This window comes from Suncus etruscus, chromosome 16 (genome assembly GCF_024139225.1).
Source record: "Suncus etruscus isolate mSunEtr1 chromosome 16, mSunEtr1.pri.cur, whole genome shotgun sequence".
Taxonomy (NCBI): Eukaryota; Metazoa; Chordata; class Mammalia; order Eulipotyphla; family Soricidae; genus Suncus; species Suncus etruscus.
The window spans coordinates 3,905,265-3,923,919 of record NC_064863.1 but is presented as its reverse complement, the minus strand read 5'-3'; the positions used below and the strand labels follow the sequence as shown (position 1 = coordinate 3,923,919).

The window sequence follows — 18,655 nt, the reverse complement described above, 5'->3', positions numbered from 1 at the left end:
AATTCTCTTGAAACAAATTTATGAGGTTTCTTTCTTTTCTAGGAAATCAGTCACTGACTCAACAATACTGTTTTTTTAAATCATGCAGCAAAATCATTATTTAACATCAAATGTTTAATCTTCTTATCATGAATATCTAGCTTATTTTCATTCCTATGAAACTTTCCCTAAAAAGTTTTCAAAGACAGTAAAGGTAAGGAAGTCTGCTTATAGGTACTTGAATTAGCACTACCATACATCTTTAACAAAATTTTTACAGTATTCCAACTTTCAATGTGAAACAGTTTAAAAGGGTATGGTCCAAGAAAAAAGAAAAGAAAAGGAAAAAAAAAGGTATAGTAATACCTTTTAAGCAAATACAGTCTAATAAGCATGTAAGAACACCACCATTAGGATTTCCTCTATTCAGGTTGGGAAAGGGACACTGATTTCAAATAAAATCACATAGAAATTTTAGGAAGATTTTCAAATATATAAATTTAAGCATTTCAAAAGGAAAAAGCCCTTGAATACTTAGCCATGGAAAACATAAACTGATAATTTCTTGTTTCCATACAATGGATGTATTCTTGAACAGTTGAGTGAAGCAAATTCTATAAACCATCTAGCTCAGTGGTCCTCAAACTTTTTAAAAAGGGGGCCAGTTCACTCTCCCTCAGACCGTTGGAGGGCCGGAATATAGTAAAAACAAAAACTATGAACAAATTCCTAGGCACACTGCATGTATCTCATTTTGAAGTGAATAAAAACAAAACAGGAACAAATACAATATGTGGCCTAGGGACTGTATTTGAAGACACTTGCTCTTAAGAATTAATCACAAGAGAACTTAGAAAATGTTATTTATGGGGCCGGAGAGATAGCATGGAGGTAAGGCCTTTGCCTTTCATGCAGAAGGACGGTGGTTCGAATCCCGGCATCCCATATGGTCTCTTGCGCCTGCCAGGAGTGACCCCTGAGCACTGCCGGGTGTTACCCAAAAAACCAAAAAACAAAACAAAACAAAAAAAAACAAAGAAAATGGTATTTATAAAACATCTCATTCTCCTACACATTTGCACATTTTGGGTATTTATATGGTAATAGGGTTCATCTCCTTAAATTACAGTTTTTATTTTTTTCAAAATTTACTTGTAAAATAAGAAGACCAATCTTTCTCACTCACTCCTACTTCCTCCAAAGGTAGTTCTTTGCCAGTGGCATAATTAATAACGGTTTATATAGCCATTAATTCTCAACTGAGGGTTTGTCGCTGCATTTTAGCATGCTAGGATAAATACTCACCTGTTGTTCTTTCATTTTACAAAGATAACACTTTGTTTCTAGAATATGCTATTGCTATTTATTGGGGGGAAGATAGGTAAATATAAAGGAAACTTTGTCTATAAGTCTTTCAGAAATGAAATAGCCTCCAGTATTATTTTTGATAAAATATATAAAATTCTAAGCATTTTATAAAATTACCATATTAAAGTAATTTACTAAGTGTCCAGTTAATTTTCTTTAGCATTTGTTTTGTACAAATCATAATAGGAACCAAAACGAAAACTAAACTTAGTCATTACCATTTGGTCAAATTTAACAAGTAAACTAAAACAAAACAAAACAAAAAACTATTACATCAAAGAGGCATTGTAACAACATTTTACTATAACAAATGCAAAACTCTTTGTGGTTATTCAGGGCTTACAGCTCAGTCTGAAGTTGACTGCAACTGCTGTGAATCATTAATAAGCAAATTAATTACTGTATTTTTCGTTCCCTAAGACACACATCCCCCACTCCCCCAAAGTGCATCTTAGGAGCAAATGCCTCCTGGAGCTGAAGTCTAAGTGCAGGGGAGGAAACATCTAAAAACTATGTGCGTCTATGGTCAGGTGTATCTTATAGAGCAAAAATACAGTAATTCCTTTCAAAAGATAATATCGTATACACATCCCAAAACATATGGCACTTTAACATTATCTTGCAAGTAAACATGGTAAATGTATAGAGGTGCATCCTCCCTTTTAAATTCTTCTGTGAGAGTACAGGTGAGCTGAAAAACAATTCTAGTTTCTGTGGCAAAGGAGGTAAAACCATGAGTCTTGAGAATAACTTGGGAAGGACAGTGAAAATACTAGAATGCCTGTCTTCTCATTCAATTTTGCTTTTGCTGTTATATACTTTAAACTGTACAAGAAAAAAATTCCAGTACAATTTTAGTTACAGGTAGCCTAGACTATGCTTTTGTGTGGAATATAATAAAATACTGTGGGGTTATTTGCTATAGCAAAAATCCACAATTTGGGCCGGGCGGTGGCGCTGGAGGTAAGGTGCCTGCCTTACCTGCGCTAGCCTAGGAGACGGACCGCGGTTCGATCCCCCGGCGTCCCATATGGCCCCCCAAGCCAGGAGCGACTTCTGAGCGCATAGCCAGGAGTAACCCCTGAGCGTTACCGGGTGTGGCCCAAAAACCAAAAAAAAAAAAAAAAAAAAAAAAATCCACAATTTTACCTCTCAGTCTTGAAATCAAGATCTCAAGGAGTAGTACCATTATAAGATAAATGTGGAAAATGATTTGCACCACATTATTGATAAGTAACACTTTGAATATAGCCAAAGTATTTTAAACATAAAATCCTTACTTTGTCATCAAATCACATTCTTCTCTCAAAATATTAACTTGGCTGCTCCTAAAATATTTAGTTCTATGAATCTTACTCTACTACGCTGGACAAGCAACTGCCTAAAATAATCAATCTAATGCCTATATGTAGATATACATATATAAAGAGATACAAACTTTAAGAACATATCATCAGAGAAACCAAAAATGTGACCTAACAGAACTGGAGACGACCATTTTATCTTATAGTCGTTCCTTAAAGTGAGTAAGTTGATGTCTTTTCCAGTGAGGCGCCTGTCTGAATGTTTTGCCGCAAACGGAGCATTCGAAGGGCTTCTGGCCGGCATGAATTAGATAATGTCTTTCCAGTTTCGATGGAGATCTAAAACTCTTCGCACAAACACTGCAGTGATAAAGAAGGCCCTCGCTCCTCTCCAGGGACTCCGAAGAACGACAGCCTTGACCCTGTGGGCTCGGCTCTGCACTGAGATGCTCCTTCGAGATACGGAGTGGTTTGATACTACGGTGGGTAACAAGAACGAAATCCTCTGCCTCTGTCTTAACTTTGCCTTCTGGCACCTGAGCTGACTCTGAGACCTTGTGTTTCTTAAAACGAAGACTTGGACGTCGGGGAGAAGAAGCCTTACAGTTAGCACCATCACGCGGATGGATAAAATGTTTGCCCAAATTTTCAAATTCTACTTGGCAAAGAGATCTTCTAGAAGGCATCTTTTCAATGTGAGTGAACTCATGTCTTTTCAAATGGGCTGACTGTCTAAAAGACTTCCCACAAACATTACAACTGAAAGGCCTCTGGCCAGTGTGAGTTAAATAATGTCTTTGTAGTTTGGATATGGAAGGAAATACTTTTTCACATTTGTCACAGGGACATAGCTTATGCCCAGTATGCATGTCTTCGTTTGTAACTGAAAGGCCACACGAAAGTACTTCGTAGTTATCTAATTCCTCGCCTGCTGGGTCAAAGAGAGACAAATCTTTATCATTCACTGGGTTATCCAAAGGCAACATCTTTTCTGCTGTAAGGATACCTTTCAAGTTTTTCCCTGTATTTTGGCTCTGGAATTGCTTTTGCCAAGATAATGGTAAAGTCAATGCTTTCTTCTTTTTATTGTCATCTGTCTTATATGTTCCATGATTGAAAAGAGAACCAATAAAGAGTCTCTGGGTTTGTTCAGGGCTCTGCTCACCAGAAACAAGATCATAATTTTTCAAAAACCTATCTTTAAACACCTTTTTATCAGATCGAAAGCTATCTAATTTCTTACCCCCAGCATGCTTAAGCTTGGCCAAGATTTTTTTAACAATGGCTTTAGAGTTCCTTTTGTGTCTACTTGGAATTTTGCCACTTTTGGCAAGAAAACACTTGTGTCCATTGAAAATCTGTTGTGATTCAAAACATTCTTCACACACTGGACACTGAAAAGGGACAACATAAATAGAATGAATACCAAGCTGACTATTATCAGATTCACCAACATCGCCATTTCCAAAACCATCTTGCTTTGCATTTAATTTATTGGGCGAGGGGCATGATTCTGCACTCTTCCCTTTTAATTCAAGAGACTGAGAAGTAGTCATATTTCTAGTATAAATTTGTTGATGCTTCAGAAGTTTGCTTTGAATCTTAAATCCTTTTTGACAAAAACAACATCGAAAAGGTCTCTCCTCTGAGTGCGTGAGTTGGTGTATTTTTAAATGAGTCGATTGCCGGAAAGATTTTCCACACAGAACACATTTAAAAGGCCTTTGACCAGTGTGAATGAGTGCATGCCTGTCCAGTTTTGACTGAGATGGGAATGTCTTGCCACAGTTGGCACAAGCATGAATATTCTTTTCTTTCTTTGCAGAGTTGTACGTGGGATCAGACTTAGATTTTGGCTGCCGTGCCCGTTTCTTCTCTGTGGTCGAAGTACGATACATCCCATACGCTGGTTTCTCTTGTTTGTCCTCCAACAATCTTCTGATCTGTCTAACGTCATTCTGGTTGGTTTCGTTGTGCAGTTGCTGGTGTTTGATGAATGTCTTCAGATTTTTAAAGTAGCGTTGACAGGTGCTACATTTAAATGGCAGATTATGAGTTAACTGATGTCTCTCCAGGTGAACAAACTGCCGAAAGGCTTTATGACACATTTCACATTCAAATGGTTTTTGACCTGTATGAATAAGATAATGTCTTGCTAGTTTTGATGGTGTCTCAAAGTGCTTGAGGCAAATATTGCAAATATGTGGCCTATTTTTAGGTAGGTTGCTGGCTACATACTGTTGGACCTTTAGTATTTTTAAATTGTTTTCAGCCATCTTATTCTTCTTCAGTGAGTTCTCCATAGTATTTTCAAACTTCATAGATGCCTAAAAATCTAAAAAAAAAAAAAATGTGCTAATTTAAAAATTATATATTTAACATGGAAACAAGTACAATTTAAAGTATATTTTGACAAAAGAGATTAAGGATAGAGAAAAAGCTATATCTCTTCTGCTTAAAACTTAAGGGGCAAAGTAATTAACTCAAAGGGTTGAAGCACACGCTTAACATATACATCAGTTTGATCCCCAACAAAACCTAACCCTGAAGCATTGTTGGGCATGTCTCTAAGAGCCTAAGCGCCAGAGTAGTAAGTTAATAATCATTTTAGATAAACACTTTATGTCCAAAAATTTTAGAATATATAGAAACATGCTTCACTTTTAAAGGAAATGCTTAAAAACCCAATTTATTTCTAACTAATTTAGATGATATCCAATTAATTTAGATGATATATTTAAAGGGGACTTTTGAAAAATTTTTGGGATATTTTGGGGGGGGTTTGATTTTTTGGCCACACCTGGTAATGCTCAGGTTTTAGTCCTGGTCTGTACTCAGGAATTTCTTCTGGTAGTGCCTGGAGGAAGGGGAGATTGAACCTAAATTGGCTTTATTTAATTTTGGTTTTGGGCCACACTTAAGAGTGCTCAGGGATCACTCTGGCATGAGTCAGGAAACCATGTAGTCCTGAGAATCAAACCTTTATCTTCTGCATGCAAAGCAATCACTCAGCCTTTTGGTACTTTGAGCTTTCTCTCTGGTCCCAGTGTTTTCAAACAGTTGCCTTATCACAGTGTCTTTCAAACTCTATGCCATGATTTACTAACAGATTGTGATATCAACTTAGTAGATCACAATCAGTCATTTGTTTAATGGAGTAGAAAATATCCAACTGGATAACATATTGTAAAAATAAATACTGTTTTGTGAAGCTTTTGTATGGAGTAAAAAAAAAATCACAACTTTGTAAAATCACTTCCTGCATACCCCACTCCTTCACATAATAAGAGAAATCTATAAATCACTCTACTCAAGTTAGTCAAGTAATCATTAAGACCAGGTTCATTGGATGAGACATCATTACTATGAAAACCATAAAATTCTAGGTTATTTCTTACAAAAATCTCCTTAGATGCCAAATGGAATATGCTACAGACACCTATGCAAAAATGAAATCATCAAACTGCAAGCCACTATACTCACTTAAAAAGAACACTCAATAGCCCAGATCCACAAAACAATCTGATGTTATTAATACATATCTGAAAAAACTAAATTAGGAAAACTAAAGGTGGGGGCCGTAATGATAGCAGTAGGGTATTTGCCTTACATGCACTGACCCTGGACGGGCCTAGGTTCAATCCCTGGCACCTCCTATGGCCCCCCAGCCAGGAGCAATTTCTGAGCAAATAGCCAGGAGTAACCCCTGAAAGTCACCACGTGTGGCTCAAAAAACAAATAAACAAAAAATTAAAATACAGGGAAGGAAGGAAGGAAGGAAGGAAGGAAGGAAGGAAGGAAGGAAGGAGGGAGGGAGGGAGGGAAGGAAGGAGTGAAAGAAAGAAGGAATGAAAGAAAGGAAGGAAGGAGGGAGGGAGGGAAGGAGGGAGGAAGGAAGGAGAGAAAGAAAGAAAGAAAGAAAGAAAGAAAGAAAGAAAGAAAGAAAGAAAGAAAGAAAGAAAGAAAGAAAGAAAGAAAGAAAGAAAGAAAGGAGGGAAGGAGGGAAGGAAGGAGGGAGGGAGGGAAGGAGGGAAGGAAGGAGGGAGGGAGGGAGGGAAGGAAGGAGTGAAAGAAAGAAGGAAAGAAAGGAAGAAAGGAAGGAGGGAGGGAGGGAGGGAAGGAAGGAGTGAAAGAAAGAAGGAAAGAAAGGAAGAAAGGAAGGAGGGAGGGAGGGAGGGAAGGAGGAAGGAGAAAGAAAGAAGGAAAGAAAGAAGGAAGGAAGGAAAGAAGGAAGAAAAGGAAGGAAGGAAGGAAGGAAGGAAGGAAGGAAGGAAGGAAGGAAGGAAGGAAGGAAGGAAGGGAGAGAGAGAGAGAGAGAGAGGAAAACTAAAGGTTATGGACTTCCAAATCTTCAAATATCCATAATGAGAGTTAAAATTTAAGTCGTGATTTCAGTGAATTGCCAAGAATCTGAATACTACTTCCTAATGTGCAATTCAATTGGTGGTCAGTTATGACAAAAAAGACAAACTAAAGGTAATAAGCAAGTTTTATTCACTTACTTCAACACGGCCTGCAAAAGGCAAAAGCAGAACTGCTTCCTTGGTGGCCCATCAAATGGAACCATTCTAGGCGAGTGAGGTTCAGGAGGAGAGAATTCAGTCATCTCACTGCAGAGAAGGCTCTGAACTTGGGCTCTGTGGGCCAGAAGAGGAAAGAGAGAGGAGCGCAGCGTTTTCAATCAAAATGGAAAAAAAAAAAAGCAACTCCCTACATATAATACTCCTCTAAACTCCCCAATCCCTACTATACTGTGTTGGTGCAGGAGACTTAGTGTCAAATACTTGTGTCAGAACTGCAATCTAGGAGCCAGAGAGATAGCGCAGCAGTAGGCTGACCGACCCAGGAGAGACCAGGTTTGATTCCTGGCATCCTATAAAGTCCCCCAGCGTGCCAGGGGTGATTTCTGAGTGCAGAGCCAGGAGTAAACCCTGAGCACCAATGGTGTGGCCCAAACACTAATCGATCATCAATAAAGTTTAAAAAAAATAAAATATCTCTTTAAAAATATGCAGTTTAGTGTGAACTTGGGTAGCAAGAGGGAAGGGGTGAGACTGACTGCAAATGCCTCCCCGCACTGCACATATCTGGTGTGGGGCAGAGTAGCTGCCAAGGGCAACTTGGTCAAGTCTTTTGCTTGGCTGTGCTGGCTGCTATGACTGGATCTTGCAATCAGATTCCTTTGCTGGCTAACATTTATGGGTACACATGAAAAAAAAAAATAGAAAATTACTAGCAGGGCACAAGATTTTCTCTGCCAAGAACAGGAACTGACACCTCCAGTTCCAGGGCCAGAGTCCATGGGTGACCCCCTGTCACTAGAACTGAAATTGAAGGCTACTGTCAAGTGCTATCGCAGGAGGCGGGAGAAGCTCAGAGTCCCATCTTGCAAGAGTCACAGGAGGCAAGTGGGGTGACCTCATGTGCTATTTCTAAGTGACAGCTCAGGGGTTCCACCCAAGCTGCAAGACTGCGGCCTCCTGGACTCATACAGGCCCCACATTCATTTGATCAGCTCCAAACCCTCCTCCCACTGAGTTCTTCTTTTGCTCTTCATTGCTTTTTGCTTTGTTTTATTCTATTTATTGGGGGGGGGGGAGGTTCCTTTGGGTTGCTCTTTGCTCAGAAATCACTGCAGGTGTGCAGGCTGGTTGGGGTGATGACACCAGATGAAATGCCAGGGCTAGACCCCCCCCATGGGCCTCTGGCAAGGCAGACACACTACCATCTCTCAGGTCCTTCCATGTCTGAATCTTAGAGTCAAAAGAAAGACAAGTCAGAGAAGACAAGCACCCAGCCCCATAGTGGCTTCCCTGCTGAACTGAAACACTTTCTTTTACATTTTTAAATCTTAGATAGAATGAATTAAAGCCCAGCAGTCCAGCAGCCAATGATCCCTACAAGGGCAACATTGTGCTGCAAGGTTGCAAAAAAGTCAAAAACTGAGGGAGGGGCCAGATCTCAACGTTCCCTGCAGGCCGAGGACCTGCTGGTGTTTGCTCTCCGCTCCCCGGCGCCCCCTGCCCTGCGCCCCGCGAGCGCCGAGGGGGCCACGGCTCCGGCCGGGACCGGGATTCGAACCTGCGCACTCCTGGGCTCCGGGCAGGCTCCTCCAGGCGCGCCCGGGGCCGCCGGATACAGGACGCGGCGGCGGCGGCAGCTCAGGTCCCGGAGAGAAGCCGCAGGGCGAAGACTGCGCAGGCGCGTCCGCAGAAGCCGGCCGGCCGAGCACGCGCACAACGCGCAGGCGCGGCACGAGGCGGGCCCGGCCGGAAACAGGCTCCCGCGAGACGAGACGCGCCCGCCCGCCCGCAGTTAGTTCTCTCGTCTCTACGCAGAGCATGGGGCGGGGCTTGTGTGGGAGTGGCTGATATAGGCGGGGCGAGTGAACGAGATGGCCGAGGTGATTGGCGGAGAGCGGAACTGGGCGGGACGAGGTGGGTGGGGGCAAGTGGCGGGGGCGTGGCCAAACTGGGCGGGAGTAGTGAGGGTGATGGGCGGGGTGATTGGCGGAGAGCGAGGATGGGCGGGGCTAATGGTGGAGGGCGGGGCGAGTGGCGGAGGGCGAGGCGGGGCGAGGCGGAGCGGAAGTGAGCAGGGCAAGTGGCAGAAGCTAAGCGGGCGGGGGGGGGGGGGCGAGGCGTGGGCGTGGCTAGGACGGGTCACGTGGTCAGGTTCCCGCCCAAAGCTTTGAGAAGAACGCTGCGACCCAGACCCAGGGTCAGGAGTTCGAAGCCCGCCTCTGGCTCCAAGCCTGCAATGGCGGCTTCTCTGGGTTAGAGTGGCATTCCACCTGTTGCATGAAGCCTTAAGGCTTCATGGATATTGTTGCAGCCCTCCCAAGGGCCAGGCCACCCCTAAGAGGCCCTCCTGGTTCTCTAGGCCAGTGTTTTTCTACCTTTTTTGTGCAAAGGCACTCTTTATTCATGGAGAAAAAAAATCACAAGGCATAGCACCATTAGAAAATGTTAAAAATATTGAACTCTGTTGCCTATATTGACTCTATATAAAAAGAAAGTCATTCTCTTGAATAGAAACCAAATAAAGACATTATTTTATAATGACTTTATTATGAAATAATCCAATGATTGACCTATTTGTGAGCCCAAGACTCATGTTATGGATGAAATTGGAATCTCCCCCCCTCCCCAGGACACACCAGACAATATCTCAGGGCACACAGTGGTTGAAAAAAGATGGTCTAGGCTTGCTCAAGTGTTCTGACAGCTAGATGCAGTGACATGAGATGAATAATAAAAGATGAGGGGGAGGTGCTGCTCTGAAACACCTTCTGGGATGTTCTGCAGCACCTGCCAGCTCTGTGTTCAGCTCTCATCTGGGATGTCCAGGCCCGGAGAATGGAAGTCTGTCCCACAAGCCCAGGTGGTCTGACTGTCAGGACTCACCTAACAATCTGCTTGCTTTCCGCATCAAGATCATGCAACATCTTATGGAGACATTTTAGTTCAGCCAAGGTCTAAGACAGCACATTCATACTCAGTACAATGCCTATTAGGTGTCTACTACAGATTTTAAGTGGAAAAGAATTTACTGTGAATTTGTGCAGATTTGTATGGTAATGAATGGCTCAGCTTAGGGACGAGGAACTGAGTATGTATCACGGTATTATTTAGGACTGTAAGTAGATTTTTTGCATTACTTTTCAAAGGTCATTGACGATGTTTTAAATGTTGGTATCTTAAAAGAAATTTGGGTCTGTGAGAAGTATGTCCTTTTTATGGTGATAAAGTAGACATAGTTAATAGTAAATAAGCCTTTACATCTCTGGAAACTTTAGAGAAGTCACATTTGGGAATGGTTAAAGCCTGTCAACAGAGGTAGAAAGAAAGAGATAAAGAGATGCCAGAGATAGAAAGAAAGAGGAGCGGGGAAGTTTTAGGTGTACCGAGTACTGCAAATTCCAGGCTGCACATGCTTTTCAGAAAACCTTTCACACTTTTCATTCTGAAAATTTCCCAATGAGCTCTGCTCAATGAACGGCACAAGTAATTATATCCATTACCAACCACACAAATCATTAGCAAAGATATATATATATATATATATATATATATGCTTGAAGTAATATTATCTGAGGTTGGATTGCCATGTAGATATATTATCTGCAAAATAAACAGGACTTTGCAATAAAAGCCTAATTATACTTGAATGTTGATAAGATATTCTCCAAGAACATATACACTACTTCAAAATCATCCTCATTTATGTCAAGAGCTATGTCAGAAGGGTTTTTGGGGAATATAAGAGGAAATTATTGTGACTATGGGTTATATAGAGCCACATTAAAAAAATCAGTGAATATCAGATTTGAACTGAGACTTTGTAATAGCTTGAGTGGGGCAAATAGAAAATATGCAAACAGGATAGAACATCATACAGAGAGGTGTGACTAACTCATATTTGTCCTAGATCATGTGTATTTGAGATAAAAATTGTTTCCCCAAATTTCCCCAATTCCCTTGCCATCTTCCTAAGAGATCTCTCACTTTGTAGTTAGGTACATAACTTCTTAGTGTAAAGACTACATTTTCTTTTTTGGGGGGTCACACCCGGCAGAACTCAGGGGTTACTCCTGGCTCTATGCTCAAAAATTACTCCTGGCAGGCTTGGGGGATCATATGGGATGCTGGAATTCGAACCACCATCCTTCTGCTTGCAAGCAAACACCTTACCTTCATACTATCTCTCTGGCCTCAAAGATTCTAACCTTCCAAATTAATGTGTATACTTATATGATGTGGTGTGAAAAATTTGCTATGATTTCTTTTTTTTCTTTTTTTTTATTTAAACAAATTTATTACATACATGATTGTGTTTGGGTTTCAGTCATGTAAAGAACACCACCCATCACCAGTGCAACATTCCCATCACCAATGTCCCAAATCTCTCTCCTCCCAACCCAACCCCCACCTGTACTCTAGACAGGCTTTCTATTTCCCTTGTACATTCTCATTATTAGGATAGGTCGAAATTTAGTTATTTCTCTAACTAAACTCATCCCTGTTTGTGTGAGCTTCATGAGGTGAGCTGTAACTTCCAGCTCTTTTCTCTTTTGTGTCTGAAAGTTATTATTGCAAGAATGTCTTTCATTTTTCTTAAAACCCATAAATGAGTGAGACCATTCTGTGTCTTTCTCTCTCTCTCTCTGACTTATTTCACTCAGCATAATACATTCCATGTACATCCATGTTTAGGAAAATTTCATGACTTCATATCTCCTGACAGCTGCATAATATTCCATTGTGCATGTGTACCACAGTTTCTTTAGCCATTCATCTGTTGAAGGGTATCTTGGCTGTTTCCAGAGTCTTGCCATGGTAAATAGTGCTGCAATGAATATAAGTGTAAGGAAGGGGTTTTTGTATTGTATTTTTGTGTTCCTAGGGTATATTCCTGAAGGACCTATACAAAGAAAACTATAAAACTCTGCTCCAAGAAATAAGAGAGGACACATGGAAATGGAAGCACATACCCTGCTCATGGATTGGCAGGATTAACATCATTATAATGACAATACTCCCCAAAGCATTGTACAGATTTAATAGGATCCCTCTAAAGATACCCATGACATTCTTCAAAGAAGTGGATCAGGCACTTTTGAAATTCATTTGGAACAATAAACACCCTAGAATAGCTAAAGCAATTATTGGGAAAAAGATTATGGAAGGAATTAATTTCCCCAACTTTAAACTGTACTACAAAGCAATAGTTATCAAAACAGCATGGTATTGGAATAAAGACAGGCCCTCAGATCAGTGGAATAGGCTTGAATACTCAGAGAATGTTCCCCAGACATACAATCACCTAATGTTTGATAAAGGAGCAAGAAATCCTAAATGGAGCAAAGAAAGCCTCTTCACCATGTGGTGTTGGCACAACTGGCTAGCCACTTGCAAAAAATTGAACTTAGACCCCCAGCTAACATCATGTACGAAGGTTAAATCCAAATGGATGAAAGACCTCAATATCAGACCCAAAACCATAAGATATATAGAACTACACGTAGGTAAAACACTCCAGAACATTGAGACTAAAGGCATCTTCAAAGAGGAGACTGCACTCTCCAAGCAAGTGAAAGCAGAGATTAACAGATAGGAATATATTAAACTGAGAAGCTTCTGCACCTCAAAAGAAATAGCACCCAGGATACAAGAGCCACCCACTGAGTGGGAGAAACTATTCACCCAATACCCATCAGATAAGGGGCTAATCTCCAAAATATACAAGGCAGTGACAGAAATTTACAAGAAAAAAACATCTAATCCCATCAAAAAATGGGGAGAAGAAATGGACAGACACTTTGACAAAGAAGAAATACAAATGGCCAGAAGACACATGAAAAAATGCTCCACATCACTAATCATCAGGGAGATGCAAATCAAAACAACTATGAGGTATCACCTCACACCCCAGAGATTGGCACACATCACAAAGAATGAGAACAAGCAGTGTTGGCGCGGATGTGGAGAGACAGGAACTCTTATCCACTGCTGGTGGGAATGCCGTCTAGTTCAACCTTTATGGAAAGCGATATGGAGATTCCTCCAAAAACTGGAAATCGAGCTCCCATACGACCTTGCTATGATTTCTTTAGAGTCAGGGGCATACTAATCTTTGTCTCTTCTAGCTGTCTAACATTTATTTCATTCACAGGATTCCTAACAGTAAATGCCAGAGTACTGATCCTTTGACATCATAGATTCATGTTAATTTTGAATGATTTACCCTTTGTCTTTCATTAAAAATAATACAAATATAATGGACCAGGGAAGTAGCCAAACAGATTTGCCTTTCATTCCTTAACCCATATTCCAACCCTATCACTGCATGGTCCCACGAGCACAAAGCCAGGTAGCCCTGAGGCAGGTATGCCTCCATCAAAAAACCACAGAACTATATATTAGATCAAGCCAACACTGTTCTTCAGCTCCTTCAGATGCAGCCATATTATTCCTTAATTCTATAATATACATATAATTCATTTTCTTTTCAAGAGCACCTAAATAGTTATCTGCTTGGAGCAAAGAAAAGTTGATTAGAGTTTCTTTTTCTCTTAATCAGGACTTAAGTATCTTAGTCAAAAACTTCTCTACAACTAAGTTTTCTTTGTCTTTCAAGTCCTAAAAGAAATATAGATATTTTATTAGGGTCTATTATTCAAAACACCATTACTTTCCCTAGGGAAGCAACAATAGATTCACATTTTTCTGGCACTTGCTCACATTTCATAAGCCCTTGTTTAAAATTAATTTGAATTATTATATGACACATAAAATAAGTTCTTTTAAAATTGAATAATAAAAATTGCCTTCTGAGAGATGGGAAAGTGAATTTACATATAATTTCAGATAAGGTGACCAAATGTCCAAAATGGGCTTAGACAGTTCCAACTCTCAGATTGCCGCTGCTCTGGTTCCTTTTCTAGTACACGTTCAGTGGTTCAGTGAATCAGATCTCATTCAACCTTAGAAATGGAACTCTTGGACCTGCTTAAGAGAGCAGGACACTGAAAATGAGAAGAAAAAGTTAAAGTGTAAATGATCAAAAAAAAAAAAAAAAGGAAGGAAAGAAACGGAATTGCAGTTATATTAATTAACATTTTGGGTCTTTGAGGATATTTGGAAGTAATTTCAAGTTTGTTTTGTTTGCTGTCTTTACACACTGTGATGTCCTTCTTGGGAATGCACAACTTTTCTTTTGTTAAAAAGAAGGTTTTATTTTAAAACATTTTTTTATTTATTTCTCATCCATTTATAATGTTAAAAAGATAAAAATGCCCACCATTCTTATTCTAAATCTATAAACACTTCATTCCCATTTATTTTTCATCAATGAATTTGTATTTTAACTGTAAAATTAATAAATTGATAGATGCCTAACCTTTCTTTCAGAAAAGAATTTTAGGTAACAAACAATGAAGTAAAAACAAAAAGAAATTTTATTTGGAATGTATGAGGAAAGGAAGGAAGAAGATAAGAGAGAGTAATGTGATAAATTGATCATTAGCAACAATACTAGTATTTATAGTATTGTCCAAAAACAATTAAAAAATGTAACAAAAAATTTTACTTTATACAACTTTCTTTTTAGTTTCTTAAACAGAATGCTATTATTTTTTTGGATGGGTTTGCATCCAAGTACTACTTAGTGGCTTCTGGTCCAGTATTTAGGAATTTTATCAATGGTTCTCTAAGGACCTTGTGGTATCAGAGATAGAACCCAAGTCTCCCCTATAGGCTAGAGCCCATTGAGATATCTCTGACCTCCTCTGGGCAATTTTTAGCTTAGAAAGAATTTTAGAGTTGGACTGCCTTCCAATTCTTTAGAGTAAGTTGACTCTACAAATGAATTGAGAACCCTGCCGAAATAATTTTATACATTTGTTTGTGTATTAATATTTAGTTTCACAGGGAAGTATAAAGATTTCTCGGTATTATCACTAGTGGTCCTGTGGTGATGATGATGATGATGATGATGATGATGATGATGATGATATGTGTAGGGTGAATGGACACTAGATTTTGATTTGTGTCAGCATTGAATCACACTGTTAAACTCTGGATGGGGGAAAAATGATACTGAAAGTGGGAGAGAAAATTAACATGGTCATGTAGACAAGAAATAGGAAGAGTTGACATTCAAACTTAAGATTTGGGTTAAAATACTAGCAGATAACACTATAGATAACATTTGGGGGTATTTTATATATTTGTTTCTGTTATACTTCACCTTGTTTTAGAGAGTGAAGCAGTTATCACATAATTCCTCTACCAGAACAGTGACAGGAAAAGTTGGAGTGAGGTTTAATTTCTTTTTATTTTTTCCTCCTGACCTATATAGTCCTATGTTTGACAATTCTAAATCTTTTCAAACTCAGATTTCTGAGACAGATGCACTCTTTGCTTTTTACTTGAACCCATTTCCTCATGAATGGTCTTTTCATGTTTTTGCTAAGTTCTGAAGGTTTATTGTCGTCAGCAGTTTTTTTTCCTGTAAATAGCTCAAGGCATAACAACTTATAAAATCATAGATAATAGTGAAGCCTCAGACTTCTAGGGAAGCTTAATTTATTCAGCCCAACATCCCAATTTTTTTTTTTTTTTTGGTTTTTGGGTCACACCCGGCACCGCTCAGGGGTTACTCCTGGCTCTACGCTCAGAAATCGCTCCTGGCAGGCTCGGGGGACCATATGGGACGCCGGGATTCGAACTGATGACCTTCTGCATGAAAGGCAAACTCCTTACCCTCCATGCTATCTCTCCGGCCCCGCCAACATCCCAATTTTACAGTTAGAGAATTTGAGTTCTCAAGAGAGTAAATAGTTGTTTATTGTTATTCAACTAATTTGTAAATTGGATGGAATTTTCCCAGGCTACTTTTTTTTTTTTACTTAAGGTAAAACTAAATCTAAACCCTTCTACAGAACAAATTTTGCTAAATAAGACTTTTCTAACTTAAAAAATGTTATGAGGGGCCGGAGAGATAGCATGGAGGTAAAGCGTTTGCCTTTCATGCAGGAGGTCATCGGTTCGAATCCCGGCGTCCCATATGGTCCCCCGTGCCTGCCAGGAACAACTTCTGAGCCTGGAGCCAGGAATAACCCCTGAGCACTGCCTAGTGTGACCCAAAAAGCCAAAAAAAAAAAATGTTATGAGAAAAGTAAAGTTTAGTGTTAACATGCTTTTTAGTAGACTATTAAAATTCTGGTCTCAAATAGACTAGTTAATTGAATATTGGTCAGTCAGCTTAATTGATTCATTTGTTTTACCTAATGAGCTTTATTTTAGTGGAGGTGGAAATTGAAGGAAATATACCAATAGAAAAAAAAATAGGGGTCGGGCGGTGGCGCTAGAGGTAAGGTGCCTGCCTTGCCTGCGCTAGCCTAGGACGGACCGCGGTTCCATCCCCCGGTGTCCCATATGGTCCCCCAAGCCAGGAGCGACTTCTGAGCGCATAGCCAGGAGTAACCCCTGAGCGTCACCGGGTGTGGCCCAAAAACCAAAAAAAAAAAAAAAAAAAGAAAAAAGAAAAAAAAAGAAAAAAGAAAAAAAAAGAAAGAAAAAAATAATATTGGGCCAGTTGTAAAGCACTTGACTAGATGCAGTCTACTCGGATTTGTTTCCTGAAGCCACATATGGTTCCCTGAGTCTCTGTAGATTTCCTGAGTGTAGGTCCAGGAGTAATCTCTGAGCACTTACAGGTGGATTTACAAAATCAAAATTAAACAAACAAAAAACAGATAAACAAACAAGCATGGGAATCAGAAATTACTAAGTTTGACTCAATAATTTCTTGTCACTACTATTAATTTATTAACCCTTATGTCCACAATATCATAACTGTACTTTGGCAAGATCAGTTAAGGAACTATATAAAATTGTTGAGTCTAGAACTTGCATCTAGTGAGAACCCAAATGGAATTTTTTTTGGGGGGGTCACACCTGGCAGAGCTCAGGGGTCACTCCTTTTTTTTTTTTTTTTTTGGTTTTTGGGCCACACCCATTTGACGCTCAGGGGTTACTCCTGGCTATGCGCTCAGAAGTCGCTCCTGGCTTGGGGGACCATATGGGACGCCGGGGGATCGAACCGCGGTCCATCCTAGGCTAGCACAGGCAAGGCAGGCACCTTACCTCCAGCGCCACCGCCCGGCCCCAATGAATTTCTATTTCTGTCTATTTTTTTGGGGGGGGGCCACACCCGTTTGACGCTCAGGGGTTACTCCTGGCTATGCGCTCAGAAATTGCCCCTGGCTTGGGGGGACCATATGGGATGCCGGGGGATCGAACCGCGGTCCGTCCTAAGCTAGCGCTTGCAAGGTAGACACCTTACCTCTAGCGCCACCTTCCCCGCCCCGTTCAGGGGTCACTCCTGGCTCTGAACTCAGATAACACTCCTGGCTGGCTTAGAGGACCATATGGGATGCTTGGATTCTAACCACCATCAATCTTGGGTTAGCTGCATTCAAGACAAATGCCATACCACTGTGCATCTCTCTGGCCTCAAGATGGAATTTTTGAGACTTCTCTGTACCAGGAGAGAGGTCAGATGAATAGTAGATCACTGTTCTGGGTATGTGCCTTAGTTGTAGATCAATGGACTTGGTAATGTGAGGTCATAGTTTAATTCTTGTTATCTAGTTTTCTGGGCAGCACTGGGTGATACTGTGAGCACAAGCCCGAAACAACCCTCAAGAAACTCTGTGTGAGGCCCAAAAGTTAAGGGTGATGATGATGAATGGTATCACTGACAAGAAAATCAGGTCAAAGTTGAATTCTCATATTGAAATTATCTCATGAAAATGCAACCCTAAATTTTGGTTGCACTGTCACTGAAGGGTCAGTCAAACAAGAGAGACAGTAATGAGATTAGAAAGAACTTTATTGACAACATCCTAGCAAGCTGGAAGATGGTGGACGCATCCTCATAATAACTATCTTGACTGCACCATTACAAGAGGGTTTAGTATTGTTCCCCCCTCACATTCAAAGGAAGGAACTGAAAAGAAAGGGTTAACTGCCAGAATGAACAGTAATATTTCCTCTTGGCATGCTATTTTTTGGCATACTCCCTTACCTAAAGGTCTAGCATAGTAAGGGGTAAATCTCAACCAAGTTGGGGGTAAGGAGATAACTGTGGATAAGCTGTCCTTATCTTTATGCTTTAGGGCAAGAACTGTTGTGTTTGTCTAATATTTTCTTTAGCTTGATTTTAAAACCGACATTCAGTTCTTTCTTCCATTTCTATGGAAGTTGAGGTCTCAAGTCAAAACTGCTTCCTGCTGAAATGACCCTTGATTCCTTTTTCTGGGAATTCTTGTAGAAGAGGAAGCTTTTCCACCCTATAAGGCATTTCCCTTTTATTCTGGGTCTTTAGTATTTACATTCAGTTATTCAAAATAAATGGGGGACTGATTCAGTTCCAGCTTTTGTTTGTTGAGCAGGATCACCATGAGGGAATGGGTCAGACAGAGGACACTGAATTTG

General features: G+C 40.3%; 1 protein-coding gene across 1 annotated transcript; it reads right to left on the bottom strand.

The window, feature by feature from the left end:
* Positions 1-2,823: 2,823 nt before the first annotated feature.
* ZNF770 (zinc finger protein 770) lies at positions 2,824-7,285 on the bottom strand. The gene is made up of 2 exons (XM_049790035.1): positions 7,154-7,285; positions 2,824-4,978 (listed from the first exon to the last, which is right to left on the bottom strand). Exon 2 carries the CDS (start codon positions 4,970-4,972, stop codon positions 2,852-2,854), a length of 2,121 nt encoding a protein of 706 aa, XP_049645992.1. The 5' UTR covers positions 4,973-4,978; positions 7,154-7,285; the 3' UTR covers positions 2,824-2,851.
* Between the last annotated feature and the right edge of the window lie 11,370 nt (positions 7,286-18,655).

Coding starts and splice junctions, on each gene's coding strand:
- ZNF770 (XM_049790035.1), bottom strand. CDS start 4,972: ATGAAGTTTGAAAATACTATGGAGAACTCACTGAAGAAGAATAAGATG.